A 22,161-nucleotide genomic window follows, 5' to 3' on the forward strand; every position below is an offset into this window, starting at 1 on the left:
ACTTAAGGAATGGCTACACTTGAATCTCAATCCATGAACCATGAGCACTTATTGGAGACTTCTCTTTGACATCATGAGATGAAAACTTTAGACTAATAGGAATAACAGGATTTTCAGTGATGAGCCTCATACACCTTAAGATTTTGTTAGATACACTTGTGATTTAGTTTTTTTTATTGTTGAGGCCTATGATTGATTAAATCATTAGATCATGAAGCCTAATCTATTAACTATTACTTTGTTGTACTTGTAAATATTTATTAATATTATTCCTCTTTCACCCAAAAAAAAGGAAAGGAAATATCAACTTGAGATGTCACAAGCTCTATAATGTCTTTAAGAACAAACTAGCATTGCCATTCACAATTTCACATCTAGTAGAGGTAGCATACTTCACACAAGCAAAAACATCAGCATTATCTACTTCCACAATTGCCTCCACAATATCGAATCCCTAATGTGAGTTTTTGAAAAAGGAAACATATCTGTAGAATTGTGCTGGATGGAATATCTCTATGCGAGAACAAATTTATGTGGCTAAACTCGATTTTGGTTCTCACAGCAAATACATACAAAGAAAAGAAAGAGAAAAGACATATAGAGAGGAAGAAGAGTATGTGTTGTCACACATTTGAGAATAAAATGAACCAATACTTCCCATGTAGCATTTAACCTCCATTTATTCACTCTACATTTCGAACGTGCTTGAGATACAAAACTATTTCCACCAAAATTTTAAATTGGAATGAGAATATTTGCATATAAAGGCCTAGATTTATTTTCCTCATTAGCACAGACTTTTTCTTTATTTGATAAAGCCCCATACTTTTGGGCTTTGTTTTTAGACTTTAATCCACTAAGGGTAGACAACCTAACACCTAATAATCAATATAGCTTTCTTAACAGCAAGAAGTCAACCATAGCGACTAATAGGTTGTTTTTTCAATAAAAATTCTAGAAGTAAATATTTTAGTTTAAAATACAATCCCAAATTATAAGAAATTTCAATATACATATCTATTAATTAGCTTTAATTTCCCTTTTGGCTTACTATTTAATTCTAGCATATCAAACATGGAATGAAAAATGATGATGGGAATGGAATTCTATTTTGAGAAAAGCTTTTAATCATTATATATATAAAAGTAAGGTTTCAAGTTATGAGAGAATGCCATGTGTCTATTTTTAGGTTTGCTATAATTTCATACTTCGGGATGTCTTTATTGTGATTACGTTCTTTAGAGTCAAGTTTGGAGTTATGTGTGGGATGTTTTATTATTTATTAAAAAATATAAAATATATTATTCAGGTTTGGAATTAGGTGTGGGATGAATTATTAATTTTTAGATGTATATAAAAATCTATTTTTAATCCATTTAAAATTCAAATCTGGTCATGTTCAAATTTAAATTAATATCTATCCATTTAATAACTCTATCCAATCTAATATATGACAAAAATCTAGGTTCAATATTTTTTTGATATATAACTTAATAAATTAATATCTATCTATTAATATTAAATATTAATATTTTTTTGATACATGATTTGGTAAGGAATTCTTTGGATTTGATATTAGAATAAAAAATAAATCTAGAAATTTCATGCCAAAAAAATAAAAAATATCAATCAGATTGATAAAAAGAACCACAATTTCCTTTGTTTTACTTAGTGTTCTTTAAATTTACTTTAAATTGCTAATTAATATTTATCTATTTAATAACTCTATCCAACCTGAATATATGGTAAAATTTTGGGTTCATAATTTCAAGTATGTATATACAGCTATATATTTGGATCCAAAGTTAAATTAATATACATTTGTTTAAATATTTAGAAAAAGAATATGTGTTTTACTATGTAAATCTATCCTCATGAATTTCAAAAAATATATTTATGATAAAGTATAAATATTAATATATTTAATTATGTGGGTCTCATTATGTTAAATTCATATATTAATTTTTTCCATATTTATATAATTTGGATTCTACAACCAATTATTTGAACTGTTAATTTCATATATTAACAATTAGGATCTCATTATGTTAAATTCATATATTAAGTTTGGTAAAATTCAAATTCCTTTAATATCTATACTCAAAAAAATAAATATTTAATATCTATTATTTTGATATTTTAATTAAATCACCTCTAAATATTTCCTCCCAAATGAGCCTTATTCAATTATAAATTACTAGGTTATGCTAATAGCACATTTTGTACCTTCATGTCCAAATCAATCCTCTAATTGCATTAGGTTTATTCTCCTCTCAACTAATGTTCATATTATCCATAGCTTCTATATTTGTGATTCATGCAATTCATACTATCAACACAATGAAAAAAGATTAGCGCATTGTAATTAGGGTAATTTATGTTTGGAGATTAACAGACAGAAATACATCTAAAGAATCCAACAGTGTTGAGTTAGTTTTCGAGGATGATATAGAGTAAGTGTTTATGTCTTTTGTATTCTTTGAATCACATCAATTACATCCAATATATGATACTTATTCTATCTGTGGGACAACATTGCTATAGGGTAACATAATCTCTACAGTCATTTGAAAGCCTTTTGCGAGATATTTTGAAAATAGGTTGGATCCCTTTAAAATATATGAAATTTTAAAATTTAGGGGGTCTCAGTGTTCCTGATTATGTAAGACAATAGATCATCCTTATTAGATTAGCTTTCATTTTCTTTACCAATGTGAAATTGCATCTTAAGACAAGTTTCATCTATCATTTTGGGTTTAATTTTGTTAATATTCCAGAACTTGCAAATAGGAAGGCAACAAATGATAATTACTTAGTTGGTATGTATTTAAATTTTTAAAATTTGTTTTTTGAAAATAATAAATTTTTTATTTAATAAGTACAACTCTCCTATCAAATAAAATAAATAGGTCTAAAAGAATTATTTATTCTTTTGGACTTAGGTTTAGATTATGAAGTTAGACTCTAAATAATTTATCATTTTTATATATTTTTATTTTATTTTAACTAGATTTATCTGTTTGAAATTCAAATTGAACAATTTAGAATGAAGTAAGCAAACTATTTTATATTTTCATACAATAATAAAATTAAGTTTTGGTTATATTTTGACTGGTCCAACTTGAAAAATAAATTAATAAAATGTTTAGATCTATCTATTTGAAAATCAAATTATTATTTCATTATGAGGCAATTATATTATATCTTCATCATATTTATAACATTTTCTATCATTTAATTAGTTATTTACTATATACAATCAATAAATTAGTATTTTTAATGAAATACAAAAAGATATTATATAATTCTAATAAATATAAATATAATATTAAAATTATTTTTAAAATTAAATTTTAATTCTAATCAATTAAGATTTATTAGAACCTTTAAATTATGTTCTTTTAGATATTATAATATAGTATTTTAAATTTTATTTTTTATGATAAATTTTATAAATATAATTTAATTATTTTTTAATCATTCCTTTTTAATGTATTTTCAATTTAATCTTTTATTTTATTTTTAAACATGATTTTTATTTTAAAATTACATTTTTACTTTTGAAATATTATTTTATTATGATATTTTTAATAAAAAAATTTATTTATCTTTACTATATATCTCAATTATTTTTTATTTAATATTTTTATTTTAAGGATGCAATATTATATGATTTTTTTAACCAAGAAAAAGAGACCAAGAACAGCTTTTGGATGCAATTTCATCATTCACATCAAATAAAAAAGATTTTCAGTAAAATTTTGAATATATGTTAAACTACAACTAATCAAATTTAAATCATATTAAAATTTTTAGTCAAAAATAAATTTCTATCAAAATACTTTAACATTATATTTACATTTTGGATGATAGAAAATTAAGATTTGTTTAGCTTATATTATATTTTGTGATTTATATTATCTTGATTATACATCAAAGGTTATTATTATCTTTTAGATATTTAATTAAGGTACTTTATAATCTATATATGTATTAGTATAATTAAAATTTTTAATTTTTTTTAAAAAATTATATGAGCTTTCAAGTTTAGCCCTAAATCTTATCAATAAAGGTCAAGCTTAAAAAAATGAGTTTATGAACTTCAGCTCTTAAAGGTTGGGCTTATAAGATTCGGGTCAACTATTATTAATAACTTTATGTGCATCTTATATGTGATTTGATGCTTGAGAAGCTAGGTTTTATTGTTAGTTTGTAAATAGGTTTGGACAAAAATTTTAAATATATACAGATAAACTAAAATAGTGGTCACATTATGTGTGTGTGTGTGTAAAATATATATTTATATAGCTAAATTTACTTTAAAATATAATTTTAAATATTTATATTGATGGATTAGTATCTTATTGTAAGTAATGGAAGATATATTAACTTGAATTTTAAAGATGGATCATATTTTAAATTTTTAAATGTAAAAGTATTCATAATAATTATTTATATTAAATATAATTTGAATTTCCAAAGTTATTTCAATTATTTAAACTAATCTCATGTATAAAATATTTTAGTGAGAGATTACAAGAAATTTATTAAATTGACTAAGCAGTGATTATTTTAATATGTATCTTTTTAAATGTCACATGTCATTTAGTGTATATTTTAAATTGTGACATGTGTCTCTTTTTTAGTACTTTAAATTATGTCACTTCTCTTTTTTCAAATCAAATAATAACTACTCTATTTAAACAAATGATAATTTATAATAAATTATAAATGGGTTAGTTAGAAAAAAAATTTAAGTTTAAAAAATAATATTTTTTTATATTTATTCGAGTTAAAAAATTATTGGTTGACAATATTTAATATAATTTTGTGGATCTTAAAAAAATTTATTTAAATTTCAAAACTTTAATTCTAAACATCTATAGTTTAAATAAGATTGTAAAATATAAATAGAATTTCTCTCACATTTAGATATTATATCAATTATAAATAAGTGGTGTTGTTTACTATTTTCTTTTAACACTTATGGATTTGATTAATGGTTATTAAAGGATAATGTTGCTTTAAATGTTAATAAAAGTTAACTTTGAATGTTAATTAAAGAAACAATTATGAAAAAAGATTCAAAAATATAGACAAAGAGCAAAAATACACAAAATGATAAAGAAAATTTTTTTGGTCCCTTTTTTATAATTTTTAAGGTCCTTTTCAATAATTTTTTGGCTAACTAATGTCAAAATTATCATTTATTAACTGTAGGGGTGAAATTGTACTGTTTAAAAATTAAAGAAAAACATTACACAAAAAATAAATTTAGGAAAAAAATTTATCATTCAACCCTTTAATTAACTTTATAACATCCTCAAGTCTATTTTGCATGACTAATTTATATAAAAATAATATTTTATTTTAATATTCTTCCAGTAATTCTATGCTTTGAAAGTTAAGTTGATTGTTGGTTTGTAAATATGTTTAAACTCAATTTTTAAATATTTATGTATACAAAACAAAAAGAATAGTTACAGTTTATCTTCTAAAATATAAATTATTTTTATCCATCCCTTCATCTATATTTAAATCTTTAAAACTCAAATCACTATAAAATATTGAAATTTAATAAACTTTCATAAAATCAAATATTCTCGAAAGGGTAAGATATTGATGATTTCTTGTGTGAAGTTTCAAATTTAAAAATACTCATATTTTCTAATTAAATAATGTTATTTATATTTGCATATTAAAAATAGTATTAATTAATTCAATGATATTTTTACTTAGCCAAGCATTTTATTTAATTAATAAATATTTAAATTTAAAATTTAAATATGTAATCTAAATAAGTTAAAAGTGTAAAAAATATTGACCAATTAAATGTATAAAAAATTATCTCTAAAACATGTCTTTAGTAAAATGATTCCAACAAATTAATTTTAACTTGGAAAAGTATTTAAAATATTGGTAATACTATAATTTGAGTAGGATAAACTAATAATATTGGCCAATATATTCAGCTATTTTGTATTACTAATATAATGTAGTTAATAATAAAATGACTTTAAGTTCTTAATACAAAAGACTTTAAGTTTACTTTTGAATTTTAAGATAGATAAATTAAAATTTTAAAAAGTTTGACAATTTTAATTTAGATTTTCATGCACATATATATAATAATTAAAAGAGTAAAATAAATTTACTTCTTTTATAATTTATTTTAATTAAAGATATGTCTTCTCTATTTTTTAAACATACACAAACCTTGACTAAAATTAATATTTTTAAAACACAAATCTCATTTTTATTCTAAAAATTTCATTTCCATTCACCTAACTATTAGTTATATTAAGTTATATATTGAATTAAAGTACCTTTTCTAAATACATATGTTATCTGACAAATAATTTAATATATTAAAAAATTTTAATGCATATATATTTTTTAACATTTTATTCATATTTTAAATTTTTTAGTTTTGCAAACTTATTTGGTTAATAATTTTTTAAAATATAAATGCACAAGTTATCTAAAATAATATTTTAAAACTTATATACAAGAAGCTTAATGAAATAGGAAAGTAATGTATAATGAGAATAAATTAGTTAGTATAATTTGTGCTTATTTTTTTTAAATTTTATTAATCTAATCACAAAATTTCTAAATTAATTATTTTAAAATGTTCACATTTAATCATTTAAATTTCCTTAAATTGAAGGAGGGAGAGTACAAACAAATACATTCTAAGGGAAAATTAATACTTAGGTTTTTTAATATAATTAAAATTAAAAAATAAAGTATTTGAAAATCTTTACTTGAATATTCTTATCAGGGGTAAACGTTAAACTAAAGTGTAAATTTAAAAATAAAAGGGAGGTCCATGTAAATTTAGCAAAATGGAAGGGAGATGATTAGATGATTGTATTTTACTCTAATTAAAATAAATGATATTGGCTACTATATATATTTCACTCTAGCTATATATTATACTAATTAAATAAGGAAAATTACTCTAATTAGATGTTGGAATAAAATGAAGAAGATTAGAAGAGAAAGAAATGGATAATTAAACAATAAAAAATTATAAGCAAGTTAGCTCATGGGTTGACAAGGTCGGGTTAAATAGTGCTAGCTAAAATTGGCCAACATCGAACTAAACTTTAGATCATACAAACCAACTTGTCACTCTTTGATGGGGTTGGACCCATTATCTCGACTCATATTACTAACTCTAATTGAAATTGAGAAAATACTACAATCTAACAGGAAAAATTTTAAAAATTATGAGTTTATACTTTTACCTAACATGTCAAGTTTGAATGAAAGTGAAAATGAATTAATAAGAAATAAAATAAATTATGATAAGGTTGCATTATATATGATGAAGTGATAAGGTTGCTTCAAAGCCTCACTTCTACAAAAGAAGGAGATTTATGATAAAATTATTAATGCCATTGAATTTGATAAAGGAAACATTTTTTTTCCTCATATGGATATGATGGTACTAAGAAGATGTATACTTGGTAAACACTTTATGCTTCATTAAGATCTAGAGATAAAATAGTTTTTAATCTAACATCATGTGGGATGGCTTCTCTAATACACCTAGGAAGATATACAACTCACTCAAATGTTGTATTCCTCTTTCTGTGACTGAAGACACTATATGTAGCATGAAATAGAGGAATAACTTGGCTAAATTATTAGTTTTCAGGTTATTGATTAGATGAGATAAGGCTCTAATGATACACAAGTTTTGTCTTGAAACTTTTGACAAATGTTTAAAGGATATTCTAAAGTTAAGCAGCCATTAGTTGGTGATTTTTCTTTTAAAGGAGAAGTTACTGTGTTTGATGAAGACTTCAAGCAAATCTAGCATTCATGTTATTCTAAGTGGGTTAAGAGAATACATTATTTTTACAACCATTAACTCTTTGTTTTGGGACAATTATCAACTTATTACACTAACAACAGAGATGAGACTATTAGCAACAAATAATGGAGCATCTATTAATGTTCTTATAGATTTTGCTGTTTGGGTTATTTCAATTGATAATGGAATTGTTGTTGGAACTAATGAAAGATTTATGGATATTAAAATTCTAACTGATTTATTACTGAATGGTTCAGATAATCCAACAAAATTCATTGTTGATTCAACTTTCTAGAATTTCCTTACTAATATCTATAATTCTTCATATTTTAAATATAAGGTTATATTAGCTCCCACGTTGGCTGTTGTTGAAAAGATAAACAACTACATGTTAGTCTTACTCGAAAAGAGAGTTGTATACTTAAAATTTGATAGTGTTATTAAAGATGATGAGGATATGAATTTAATTAATAACTTGCATTATACATATTTTCTAAATTAAATTACAATATTAAGCATCCTGAATTATAAAATAAAACTTAAAGTGGGTGGCCTAATTATTTTAATTGGAATTGAAACATTGATTAGTTTATTGAGTTCTGTAATGGTACATGTCTTATAGTTACATGAGCTAAAAAACATGTTATTAAAGCTTGAGAAATATCTAAATTAATTATAAGGATGAAAGTATGTATACCATGTATTGCTATATGTCCATTTAATTCAAGGTTGTCAACTTGTCATTTACTATGAAAAGGAGGGAGTTTTCCATTGTGTTGGCCTTTGCTATTCCGATCAATAAGAGCTAAGACTAGATTTCATGTCATATTGGTTTGTACATATCTCATCATGTTTTCACCAACAATCAATTATATATTATTTTTTCCTATATTCAAAGCATGAAAAGTCTAAAAATATTAGTTCTCAACGAAGATGGTTGTTTCAAAGATATAACTTTCAATATCATTTATAGAAATGTATTTTATAATTTGAACTAAATAGTTATGAATTTTTATTAATTTACTTTCCATCACATCCATTTACATGATATATATATATATATATATAATATTAATCATTACAATTACACAATTCCATTACATATAGGATAATATATATGAACAAAATATATACTATAAATTATTCTTTTAAATTTATTCATAAAAATTATAATATAAAATCCGTGCATAGCATGGGTACTTTACTAGTTGAAATAAGAGTCATTATTTTCATTCAAACGTTGTGTTCCTAGTTTGATCATGTAACATATTTATTTGCTTTAATGTATCAATATTTTCCAACATAAATTCTATTTATTACCATTTCCATTTAATTCTAATTCCTTCTTTTTCACAATATCTTGTCAACGTAATATATATTTCAGAAAGAAAAGGAATTATAAATTAGTCCAAAAAATTAATGATAAGAAAATTATTGCAGAGTCCAACGAAACTCATCGACCACTCTGATATCATGAAATGCAAAAAATATATTGAAGTTTAAAGTCCTTGAAGTGTAAATACGTTTGAAAACACAATTACCAAAATACATTTATTGCATCCTTTTTATTATAAAACACTTCTAACTACCTCATTAAAATTAAAAAGAGATGATTAAACTATTAATTTTATCTAAAAATAAAATAAACTTTTAAATTTATTCCTATTTAAATAAAATTTTTTCATATTTGCATTATATTCTCCCTCCTAATTAATGAGTTTAAATAAAGAAAATATTAAATAAGCATAATTAACATCTAATCAAGTGCCTTATATTAAAATTTAAAAAAAAAAATTCTTATAGAGGATGCCATATAATAAGGACTTGAGGGAGTACTTTTTAAATAAAAAATTTACCTCATCCATTGTGGATTGGGATTAGATGACTATATTTGATATAGGCATTGATTGTTTGTATCATTAAAATTTAGATCAATGATTCTAAATTCATGCTCTATTTGAAACTAATGAATCAATAATTTTATCTGAACCGTTGATATAGATTTTAATAGTTTCAATAGTATAAAGCACTCAATATGTCCAGTCCACTAATCCAAATCTCTCAATTCCTATTAACTGTTGTTGACATCGAACTCAAGATCTCAAGGTAAGTTAATTTAACTTTTTTAATTAGATGAACCAAGTGGCTCTCCATATAACAACTTGATTTTACACGTCCCATTTCTCTCATGATATATTACATAATTATTTGCATTAATGTCTCAATATTTTTATCATAAATTCTATTTACTATAACTGTCATTCTTTTTTGATAAGGCATAACTGCCCTTTAAAGCTATTTCCTTCATTTTTATAATAAATTAGTAATTATCTTGTTCAATTAATGCTTGTTTTGGAAAAAGTAATTCTAAATTTCTCATTACAATTTTGAATATCACATTCCTTTTCCTTTTGATCACACATTCTTATTCTGGGCTATCTCTGCAGCTGAAATTTACTAAATACGTTTCAAAATATTTGTATGTTTGATTATTATTTTTATTTCTTATTTAGTCATGCATTTTTTTGATTTTAATTAACCTATTAAAATTTTTTACTTTATACTATTTCTTCCATTCTTACTTTATATAGATTGAAAATCATTTTAAAATACAAGAGAAAGATGAAAAATAGTTAAAAATTATTTAAAATACCAAATAAAATTAGCAGAGAAATATGATAAAGAATAAAAAATAAAATATTAAAATAAATAAAATTTTTAACTAACCAAAATTAACTTATATTTGTATACTCAAAATTTAAAGACTAATACAACACTACTCCTTTAGTTGTTATGGATAAACATGAATGATAATAATAATTAAATTAACTATCAAAGTGGCATTTTGTGAGAAATAATCAATAATAATACTCAGTATCAATATAAACAATTTTCATGCATGTGCATAAACTCGGCCAAAAAATTTCCATGTGCATAGAGATACATCTCCTTTTTAATTTCCTACTCTCCTTTTTTCCTTCTTTCCCTTTCATTACCTTGGATCAAAATTCTAATGTCTAAATGAATGGATTAAATGGCAATTTAAACTTTAAATTATAGATTTAGGGCTTGTTTGAAATTATTTTTATTTTATTATTTTGAAAACTAATGTTTTGTAAAATATATTCTAAAAAAAATAAAAATAAATATTTTTTTCATTTCAGAACAATAATTTTAAATTACCTAAAAGATGTTTACGTTTTTTTATTCTTTAAAATAATATTTATTTTTTTAATTTTCTAAAATATTTTTTGAAAACACGTGGCTAAACAATTTTTTTGTTTTTTTATTATGAAAAATAAAAAACTATTTTCAAAATAAATTGTAAAACAAGCCTTTGAATCCTAAATTCATATTTGATATATTTTAAATTCTGAACAATTAAACTTAAAGCAATTTAGCCTCTATTATTAATTTCAAATAAAATCTATTAATTGTAGGTTCAAATTAGTACATTTTTAGGGTTCAAATTGCCCCTAACTTTATGCTTTAGAGTTTAAATTATCACTTAACCCTGAATAAATTTAAATTGTTAAAATTTGATCGAAACAGTTAAAAATAGAATTTATTATTGAAAATTATACAAAGTAATTTTTTTCAACTTTTTTATTATAGTTATAAACTGTCTTGATTAATTTTTAACTTTTTTAATTTATATATATATTATTTAAAATCATAGTAATTTCATAAAATATTAAATCAAAAGTGTTAAAATTTTTGATCCGAAGTGATGAACGGAAAGAGAGAGAAAAGGAGAGGTTGCTGCCCACACAAAGTACAATGTCTACGTTAGCTCCAATCCAAATGGCACCTGCTTGGGTACAAAAGAAAAAAAAAAGCAAAAAAAAAAAAAAAGTTGAGTCTGACATACTTGTTTGGCTGTTGAATTAAACTAATGGAAATTTATGATTTAAACTTTTTTGTTAGAGAAAAAAATAATTTTTTGCAAGAAAATAAAAAATAAAAATAAAAGACGTGTCCAACGAATTGAACAGTCACGCCACCCATGTCACAACTCACAACCTTAAGGGAGAAACCCATTGTGCTGCCACGAGCATCCTTGAATCTCGCCACCTCAAATCAAATCATTTGTCTAATGTCCTATTTCTCTAATCTTATCTATAATTTTAAAAAAATTTAATTTGAATTTTATTTAAATTTTTTTATTACCTTTATATTTATTTTTACATTTTTATTCTTATTAAATGTTAAAAAATATTAAAAATAATTTTTTTTATCCTTGTTGGGTTTGAGCTAAAAAGTTGTTAAATTTTAAGATAAAATTAATAGAATATTAATTTAATATTTTTTTAATTTCAATGAAGCACATTAGAAATGACTTATAAATAAAATTTTAAAAAATATTTTTTTAATGTAAAAAAGGATCTATAGTTAACACAAAAGAAATTACAAACATACTAAGGTCATATTTACTTACTAAATTATAATGGAACAAAATTAATTAAAAAAATAAAGATAAAAATAAGATGATCAAAGGAGATAAGTGAATATATTCATAAGAGAGAAGGATAATTTAGTTCAAGGATTGAGAATCATAATTCATGTCATTTTTAAAAGGTATGATGATTCTCACATTTTTAGTATATATTAATGAGTTTTATTATGTTTAACATAGAAACAAGAATGATTAGTTTATTTTTATCTTAATTTTTTTAATCTATTACATTTTATTTTATTCTAATAAGCAATCGTGACCTGTAAGTTTCAATAATAATAATTTATCATTTGCCACTTTCTTACAATAAAGTGATGGTTGATCAAAGCTTTAGAAGAGCATCTAACCAATCCAAAACATTTTTAGCCAAACAACGTGTGTAAAATTTGGCTTTTTTATATAAAAATTCCAAGGATACAATCTAGTCTATGTATAAAAGGATTTTAATGTGATCTAATATGTCTTTGTGAGGGCGAAATGCATTTCCCCTCTGGATCACTCCTAAGTACATAGGAGGTTAATTGTTTTGACACCGCACGGTTGACGGACATTCTATCTAGATTTTAGATCACACGATGCACGATATATTAATTTTCAATTGTAATATAATGAGGAGAAAAGATTTTAATGAGTTTAATTTTTAAAAATGAGTGAAACATTAAAATTTTTAATATAGATAAAATGGATAGGAGATAAGTAAATAAAATTATTTACAAATTTTAAATCACACTTATATATAGAATTACAACCTATATTGTAGATTAAGTAAGGTTTTTAAAAAATATTCTATATTATAATTTGGGGAGTATATTTTTTAATATTGATTCTATATTTACCACTTATTTTTTAATGTGGGTCCCATACCGACTCATTATTTTTTCGGCTAACATACCTGCTTATCATAAAACCTTTATAATTCAGTCCTTTAATTTTGATAAGTTATAACTCAATTTTTGAAGTTTTGATTTGGTTGTAAATCAGTCTTTGAATTTTTTTTTACAATTTAATCCCTGAAATTTCAACCTCATAAATATTAATCTTATATTTTAAAAAATAAAATTATAAAGATTTAAAATATTTTAAACTCTTGATATTTATAAAGATTAAAAGGGTTTAATAATTTAAAATATTAGTAATAAATTTTAAAATATTTTGAATTTTTATAATTTTATTTTCTAAAATATAAAGATCAATATTTAAAAGGTTAAAATTTCAGGGACTAAATAACAAGAGGTAAAGTTTAGGGATTGATTTATTACTAAGTCAAAACTTTAAAAATTAAATTATAACGAATTAAAATTTAAGAATTGAGTTGCAACTAAATCAAAACTATAAGAATTAAATGATTAATTTTCTCATTTCTATTTAATATGTAATGAATAAAAAATTATTATAAAATATTAAAAAAATATGTGAGATGGTTAACAGTAAATACAATATAGAAGAGAGAAGAGATTGATCCAATATGCTCTAAGATTAATTTAAATATTTATATTTTTGATACTGCACTTATTAATTGTAAAAATATTTTGTACGTGGACATCACTCAATATGTCGATGAACATGATTTATCCGGGGGCCTTTCATTAAAGAAAAAAGAAGAAAAGGAAATTTGCTCCAGCATGATCGTATGCCATACAAGATGGCTATGGCATCAATGATAGCTAGTGGCAGGTCACCTATATCAAGATAGAACCCCGCTCAGTGGTGAATTGACGTTGCGGGGAGCGTGGGCATGGGCTTGGCTTTTCTCCACTAACATTTTCCTGTGAATTGACGTTGCGGGGAGCGTGGGCTCGGGCTTGGCTTTTCTCCACTAACATTTTCCTCCACTTCTTACCTTGAAATGAAATCTAGACGTTCATATTTGATTTCAATTAAACTTTTATTTTATAATTATAAAAATAAAAATAGTTTTTTAATAATTATATTTTATTACCAACTTGAACTATTTATATTTAATTTAAATAATTTAATTTAAAATTAAAAATATTTATAAATAAACTATTTAGATATATTTTAGATTGTCTAGAGTCAGCTTTTATTTAAAATAAAAATTTATAAAATTTATTAATTAAATTTATACTTTTCAAATTATATCTGAATAATTAAGTTATAAAAAATTTAATATTAAGTTTGACCATTCAAATTAAATTTGGATAGTATAAGCTGGTGATCAAGTAGATTTATTAAAAATTTAATTTTTAATTTAAATAAATATAAAATAAAATTTTAATCTTGACCGAATCTAGATGGTGATATTTCATTTTAAGACAGTGGAGGGAAATGTTAAAGAGTATCAATGTCCGTTGACGCTTACCCCAACTCCCAACTCACTTTTACAAAAATTACATGTAAAGCATGTAAAATTTACCTTTTTTAACTTTACTGGTTTTAATATTTTAATCTCATTAAATTTCAATTTTAATATATTGTCCTTTTATCTCACTAACATAGGGTATTGAATCCTCCCGCCCCGCTATATAGTGGTATCTCTTACAATACCTCCACATTTATTAATTCTATTTTTGTAAGAGTTGTTGACAATTTGACATTCAATTTGAGTTCATCTTAAGGTCTGAAGCATTAACACTAATTGCTCCTTACCTTCATTTTAAGGGTGTATTAAGTTTTTAAAAGATTGAGGTCATCCTCTTTTCATAATGCACACACCCACTGATTGTTTAATTCATTTGATAAGAGAGTTGTGTTCTCTTACCTTAAAAGTATTGAATTTAAGTTTAAAAAAAAAAAATATAATTTTAAATTCTTACATTTTGTTTGTATTTTATTATAAATTTATATATTTTTTTGATATTTTAAGTCGCTATATTTTTATTTTTTAATAATTTAAAAATATAAATAAAATACATGCATTTAAAATTATGTTTTTACTTTTAAAAATGTCATATCTGTTTTCAATAAAGCTTTAGTATGATTTTTAGTTTTTAATTGTATATAAAATTTTAATTTGATATTTTCATTTTATGAAATATCTTTTGAATTTCCTAATTTGAATACGATTAGTTTTAAATGATTATTTTTTATATTAATTATTATTATTTTTAAAAAGTTAAACTTAATATGTAATTTTTGAGAATAATTTACAAATATTTAAAAGTTTAATTTAAAAATTTTTTATAATAAAAATTACATTGTTAGGGTTAAAATGCTGAAAAAACACTTTATAAAATTAACCAATCAAAATAAAACACGTATAAAGTTAAAGGAATAAGATATACTCAATTTTAAAAATATACACAAGCATAGACACAGCATCCCCTTCTACCCACTATGTTTTTTTAAGAAAAATAAATATATTTAATGTATTTATTTTTAATTAAATCAAAAGATTTCTAATAAATTATTTGTTTTATAATAAATTTTTTATAAATTTTGTTAACATATTAAAATTTACTTATTTAATTAAATATAAATATATTAAATATATAAAATTAAATATCTAAGTCTTTTCACTTTTTTATTATCAAAATTCTGATGACATTCCTTTCCTGTTAAGCAAGAGCCAATTAAAAATTCCATTAATTTAATCCAAAGTATATTCATATTCCTTTAAAAAAGTCGGCCACCGACCAGGGTGAAGGCCGATAATATGATGTGTGCAGATCACGACCCCATGTTTTCCTCGAAGGCTACCCCACTAAGAGGGAATAATTTTTTTTTTACCTAAATATAATAGAAAATCATGTTAATATATTCTGATTGCGATGTTTCATGTCAATGTAATGCCTCCATCTTCTTACGACGTCGTTTTCATGCTCCTCCCCTTCGTTCATTCCAAATGGAAGGAAACGTCCTGACCTCTTTGACTGCTTTCACTTCAATCCGTTGTCCTCTTTTACGGCATAATGAAAAATTTTCAAAAGTTTTCTCGCCCAGAAAAAAATATTCAAAATTTGGTCACAAATACTTGCACTTTACTCACAAAAACGCAAACTTTTTCTTCCTTTTCTCTGTTTCTGTGTATATTTTTTTTTGGGGGTCAAATTCTCTGTTTCTGTGTTTAATAGTTCATGTTCATGTGAATGAATTTTGTTCTTGTGGAAGAGCTCCTCTTTCCACAATTTTTTTTTAATTTTTTTTCCTTTTTAGGGTTGAGCTTCTTGAAGCGTTAAACAATCCCAGAAAAAACCGCTTTGATTTTGTGCTTTCTGGTTAGTGATCAGAGTTCTTCAAGACGATGAAGAGAGGGAAGTTAGAGCTGCCGGTGTTGCCCAATAGGTTCAGGCTGCTTCAAATTCTGATGGGCGTAATCTTGCTTTACTTTCTCTTCATGAGCTTCGAAATCCCTCTTGGTCTTCGAACAGGGTTTTCGTCACTTTCTTCTTCCGACGCTGCTTCTGGGTTTCTCAATGACGCATTGCCTAGGCCTTTGTTACTCGACACCGACGAGGAACAACAACTTACGAATAGTATCACAGAAATTCGACCCTCCGACGAAGCATTTCGGGTTTTTCGAGGATCAAGGCACCGAAAACCCGAGCGTCAAATGCACGAGTTGAAGAAAATTTCCGGTTTAGTCTTCAACGACACTTCATCCGACGCTAATGCCGCCGATAAAGATGGGTTTTCTGTACTTCAGAAGGAAGCGATCCATGCTTGGATAGTGGGAAAGAAGCTCTGGGAAGATGTAGAAAGTGGAAAAATAGAGAATGAGACGAAGTCGAGGCCTGAGAATCATTTGGACTCATGCCCACACTCGATTTCAATATCGGGGTCGGAATTTCGGGAGCAGAAAGGCGTCATGGTGCTGCCATGTGGCTTGACTCTGTGGTCGCACCTTACGGTGGTTGGGACACCGCTCTGGGCTCATGCAGAGCATGATCCCAAGATATCGATTGTGAAGGAAGGGGATGACTCAGTGATGGTGTCGCAGTTCATGATGGAATTGCAGGGTTTGAAGACTGTGGATAACGAGGAGCCACCTAGGATTCTGCATTTCAATCCGAGGTTGAAAGGTGATTGGAGTGGGAAACCAGTGATCGAGCAGAACACATGCTACAGGATGCAGTGGGGTACTGCCCTCAGGTGTGATGGTTGGAAATCTCGGGTCGACGAGGAAACTGGTGATTGACTCATGGCAATCAATGTCAAACTCAATTTCTGTTATTGCATTGCATGGCATGTTCTGTCACATTGAGTTCAATGTAGTTATAAGGGTTTGCCAAATACTTTAAAAAGATTCATTAGTGTGTCTGTTATATGGCTTTAGAATGATCATTGTGTATAGAGTTGGCTTACCTTTCTTTTGATGGACATCCATGTGAAGTTACTTTTAGTGTGTCAGTTCTTAAGGGACATTGCTCATTTACTTTTAGTGTGTCAGTTCTTAAGGGACATTGCTCATTTTTTGCTGATTTTTCTGGGTTTTATGAAGTTGATGGTCGAGTAAAGTGTGAGAAGTGGATTCGTGATGACGACAACCACTCTGAAGAGTCGAAGGTGACATGGTGGTTAAGTAGACTGATAGGGAGAAAGAAGAAGGTGGCTGTAGATTGGCCCTATCCTTTTGCTGAGGGAAAGTTGTTTGTTATCACCTTAAGTGCTGGCCTGGAAGGCTACCATGTCAATGTGGATGGGAGGCATGTGACATCTTTTCCTTATCGAACAGTGAGTACGCTAATCATATCTCTTTCAACTATGTGAATTTGATAAATTTTTTTAACTATTTTAACAATATTCACAGGGCTTTACACTTGAGGATGCTACTGGACTATCTATAAATGGGGATGTTGATGTGCATGCTGTTTATGCTGCTTCCTTACCAACATCACATCCAAGTTTTGCTCCTCAGATGCATCTTGAAATGCTTCCTCAATGGAAAGCTCCGCCTCTCCTTCATTTGAATGTGGAGGTTTTCATTGGAATCCTTTCTGCTGGCAACCATTTTGCAGAACGAATGGCAGTGAGGAAGTCTTGGATGCAACATAAGTTAATCAAGTCTTCACATGTTGTGGCTCGATTCTTTGTTGCCTTGGTAGGGATTGATCCACCTTCCCTTCCCCAAAGATAAGAAAACTCTATGAATACATTTCCTTTTAGTATGAAAATGGTTTAACATTTTCTTTTCTTTTCTTTTCTTTGTTTTTTTTTTGTTTTTTGCGTTTCTTGTATAATATAGCATGGAAGAAAGGATATAAATGTTGAGATAAAGAAAGAAGCAGAGTATTTTGGTGATATCATTATAGTCCCGTACATGGATCATTATGACCTTGTTGTGTTGAAGACTATAGCTATCTGTGAATATGGGGTGAGTGATGGGAGAGGCAAGAAATGTTGCTGATTTTTGTCTTTACTCCTCCTCCTTTGTGCTATTGGCATGTCGTTGATGATTATTATCCGTCATGCTTTGCAGACTCGTTCAATTGCTGCAGAGTATATTATGAAGTGTGATGATGATACATTTGTCAGGGTGGATTCAATCATTGGGGAAGCAAGAAAAGTTCCAAGAGATAGAAGTCTTTACATTGGAAATATGAATTATCACCATAGACCTCTTCGCCACGGTAAATGGGCAGTGACATATGAGGTATAAGATTTTATATTTATTCTTTATTCTCAAGCGTGCTCATGTGTTTTGTCTTCTCTATTTACACTGTTTCTTTTATATAGTTAGATTTTTATAACCTTTTGCATAATCTTCCTTAATTTGCTTCATGCTTGTACCATTTCTTATTGTAGTCTATAGCCGCTAATAATCTATGTCTCCTGTGATTGAAATTCCAATAATTTTAATTAAACCACTGCTGATTTGAGCTTGTGTAATTTTTCTGATTATTATAAATATTTGGTGTCATGATATCTTGTGCCTAAAATCAGTTGTCATGGGCCCTGCTTTTGTGTAACTGTTTGGGTGAAACCGTTTGACACTTATCTGCAATTCGCTGATTGGTTAAATATAATTTCTAGGTCAGTAGTTAAAGTTCTGCATGCTATTTTCCCCCCTTGCTGCATGATTTTGAGTGGAAAATTACAAAAGAAAGTATTGTGCTCCTAACTAGAAAACTGTACTATTTAATGTAACCTGGATGGCTACACCGATTTTGATTCCCTCGATTGCTCACATGATGAGAGAGATAGAGTGGGATATATGTAGGACCCACCTCTACTCTTTGTTCACTTGAACAATTGAGAGGACCTAAATCTGATTTTCACAAGATATATAAACATTTTTAATTTTTAATGAGCTGGTGTTTGAGAAGTTCATGCATCATATTTTCTTTTTGGTCAACATGCATTATATTCATTGCCCTGGTCTCTGACTTTAAAGTTACTTAATATGGTACACTGATAATGATGGGTGTTTTGACTGTTATATTTTTCATGAACTTCCAGGAATGGCTGGAAGAAGAGTATCCTCCCTATGCTAACGGCCCGGGTTACATAATGTCCTCTGACATTGCCGAGTTCATTGTATCTGAGTTCGAGAAGCACAGATTAAACGTATGTTTGACTTTTTCCAGATGATCTAATGCTTATCTGTCCTTTGTGTTAGCATGCAAGTCCATCGAACCCTATATTTGCGTATGCCCTTGCATGAATGTTCTTGATTACAAGCTTATTTCTTCACATAGTTTTAAAAAGTGGGGTGGAGCGGGAAAATCGCTTCTGTAGACCGGTCATGTGATAGGTTGACATTTTCAATTTTGAATAGACATTTCAACGCCTCAAGCATATTCCTTTGGCTAAATTATACCAAATTCGTTAGAAGCATGAACTTTGAAACATGCGTGAATAATGCTCCCTCCACCCCTAACTATAATACATAATTTTAAAGGGTCTAGTGTTCCCCCCTTTTTCGCCAGTGTCCCTTTATAGTAGACACTTTAGAAAGTTCTAGGAGTAATTATTTTTTTTCCTAAAATGCCCCAAGCAATAAATAAAAGCTGGCCCATCTGCTTGATAAAGGAAGCTGATGATAAATAGTTGACGGCAAAACTGGAAAGAAGGAATAAATTTTTAGACATCAACTATTTTTTTGGTATCTGTGAATTTGGTAATTGTATCTTACAATTAGGGACAAAGGGAGTGTGTTGTTGATTATTGTCCATATTCTGGCAAGATTTGACAAAGTTTTGCATTAGCTGTCAAGAGTTTAACATAATCTTATCTGAGTTTGGGAGCGGTTATAAATATAGGCAGAGTTATGTTATTGATTATATACTCTTTAAATTTTCAGACAACTGGAATCAAACTTCTTGCATATTATATTTTGTAGTGAAATAATGGACGAATTAATAGCAGAAGAATTATTTGCATAAATGTAGAACTTCAAGTGGTTTATAGTAAAATTGTAAATGTCAGAGATGTTGCTTGCAAATATCCTAAAGTTCAGGGGGTTTTATGTCTAATTTAACGCCCTTTTTTCCCAATCAAATTCACTTCTGAAATGTTCAATTATCTACGTACGATTGACCTGATATACCAGCTTTTCGTTGACCACGAAAGCATAGGCTTTCAAGTTTCAATATCATAACAGAAATGAATCACAATGTGGCGCAGTTGTTCAAGATGGAGGATGTGAGCATGGGAATGTGGGTAGAGCAGTTCAACGCCTCAAGACCTGTAGAATACGTGCACAGCTTCAAGTTCTGCCAGTTCGGTTGCATCGACGATTACTACACGGCGCATTACCAGTCTCCACGTCAGATGACGTGTATGTGGGCCAAGTTGCAGCTTCAAGGAAAACCCCTCTGCTGCAGCATGAGATGACATAACCAGAATAACACACAAACTAGGAGAGACACAAATGATGCTTACTTTAGGGGAAGGAGGCAAGTTTTGTGGTCATATTTTGTATCTCTGTAGATATAATGCTCTTTGGTGGGGGATTCTTTTTAACATATTCGTTCATTGTTTAGCCTCATTTTATAGCTCCATTTGAAATCCCCCAATATATATATATATATATATATATGAGGATATAGTTGGATATTGGAAAAACATAACTATTGGCTTATGCCAAAAGAGCAAAAAAAAAAAAAAAAAAAACCATAACTATTGGCCTATTAGTTTTAATATGTTTTGGTATAGGTCCTTGCAGTTTTTTTAAGTTACTTCAGGCCCGTCTAGTTTATTTCGTCGGTGACGTTAGTTCCTTTATTTTTGAATGTGCACAAAAGAACGATGGGTCAATGAGATGAGACTAACAATGTTACACATGGTGAGGTGGAATTACAATTCAACATATTGAAACATGAAACATATAATAGAATAGGGTAGACAATGCTGTTAATTTCCTGAATCATAGTTCTACTTCAATGCAAATTAATGATCTTAGTCACATCAACATATTTAATGTTGTCATCAGATCATCTTTATGAGCATCTTTAAAAATAGATGGACTAAAGTTACAGATACAACAAACTAGAGGAACTTGGAACAATGAAGAAATTAGAGACTTGTATTTTTTTTGATAATTAGAGACTTGTTAAAACTATAAGGGTTAATAATTATGTTTTTTTCTTGAATATCATATAGCAAGCGACTGAGAAAACAAACCTATGGCTTGTGAATCTGTCGTTGTGAACCCAAAGGTGTGTAGCAGAATAGAATGAAATTTCTGCTTTGACTTCATTTACTAGCGGGTGTCTTGTTCGTTTTTATTTTCGTTTGTGCGAAAATTTTTGGTTGGGTTATTGGTGAGTGGTTGGTTTGAAAAATTTGCCCAAATGAGCAAATGGGCCGTTTACAGGGACGTGCACAGTGTTTTTCCCCCCCTCTTGTAAGTAACTTGCATTTTTGAGTTGAAATCATTGTCAAAATATTCTGCTTTTGTGATGATTGGGCAAGTAATGAAGTCAACATATTCAAACACTTCAGGATATTGGATGCAAAAGCAAAAAAAGAAAAAAAAAAT

The 22,161-nt window shown here is 27.0% G+C and overlaps 1 protein-coding gene across 2 annotated transcripts; it reads left to right on the forward strand.

Annotated features, from left to right (window-relative positions):
• Positions 1 to 16,101: 16,101 nt before the first annotated feature.
• LOC129322682 (hydroxyproline O-galactosyltransferase GALT6-like) lies at positions 16,102 to 21,204 on the forward strand. Of its 2 annotated transcripts, XM_054969010.1 has the most exons (7): positions 16,103 to 17,368; positions 17,680 to 17,912; positions 17,989 to 18,279; positions 18,424 to 18,552; positions 18,658 to 18,831; positions 19,638 to 19,745; positions 20,805 to 21,204. In XM_054969010.1, exons 1-7 carry the CDS (start codon positions 16,483 to 16,485, stop codon positions 21,012 to 21,014), a joined length of 2,031 nt encoding a protein of 676 aa, XP_054824985.1. In that variant the 5' UTR covers positions 16,103 to 16,482; the 3' UTR covers positions 21,015 to 21,204. The 2 variants fall into 2 exon arrangements, with proteins under 2 accessions (XP_054824986.1, XP_054824985.1); XM_054969011.1 differs by lacking the exon at positions 18,424 to 18,552 and having other exon boundaries at positions 16,102 to 17,368.
• The last annotated feature ends 957 nt before the right edge of the window (positions 21,205 to 22,161 follow it).

The sequence above is a fragment of the Prosopis cineraria genome, unplaced genomic scaffold (genome assembly GCF_029017545.1).
Source record: "Prosopis cineraria cultivar Desert tree isolate PC_DT_omini unplaced genomic scaffold, ASM2901754v1 PC10, whole genome shotgun sequence".
Taxonomy (NCBI): domain Eukaryota; kingdom Viridiplantae; phylum Streptophyta; class Magnoliopsida; order Fabales; family Fabaceae; genus Prosopis; species Prosopis cineraria.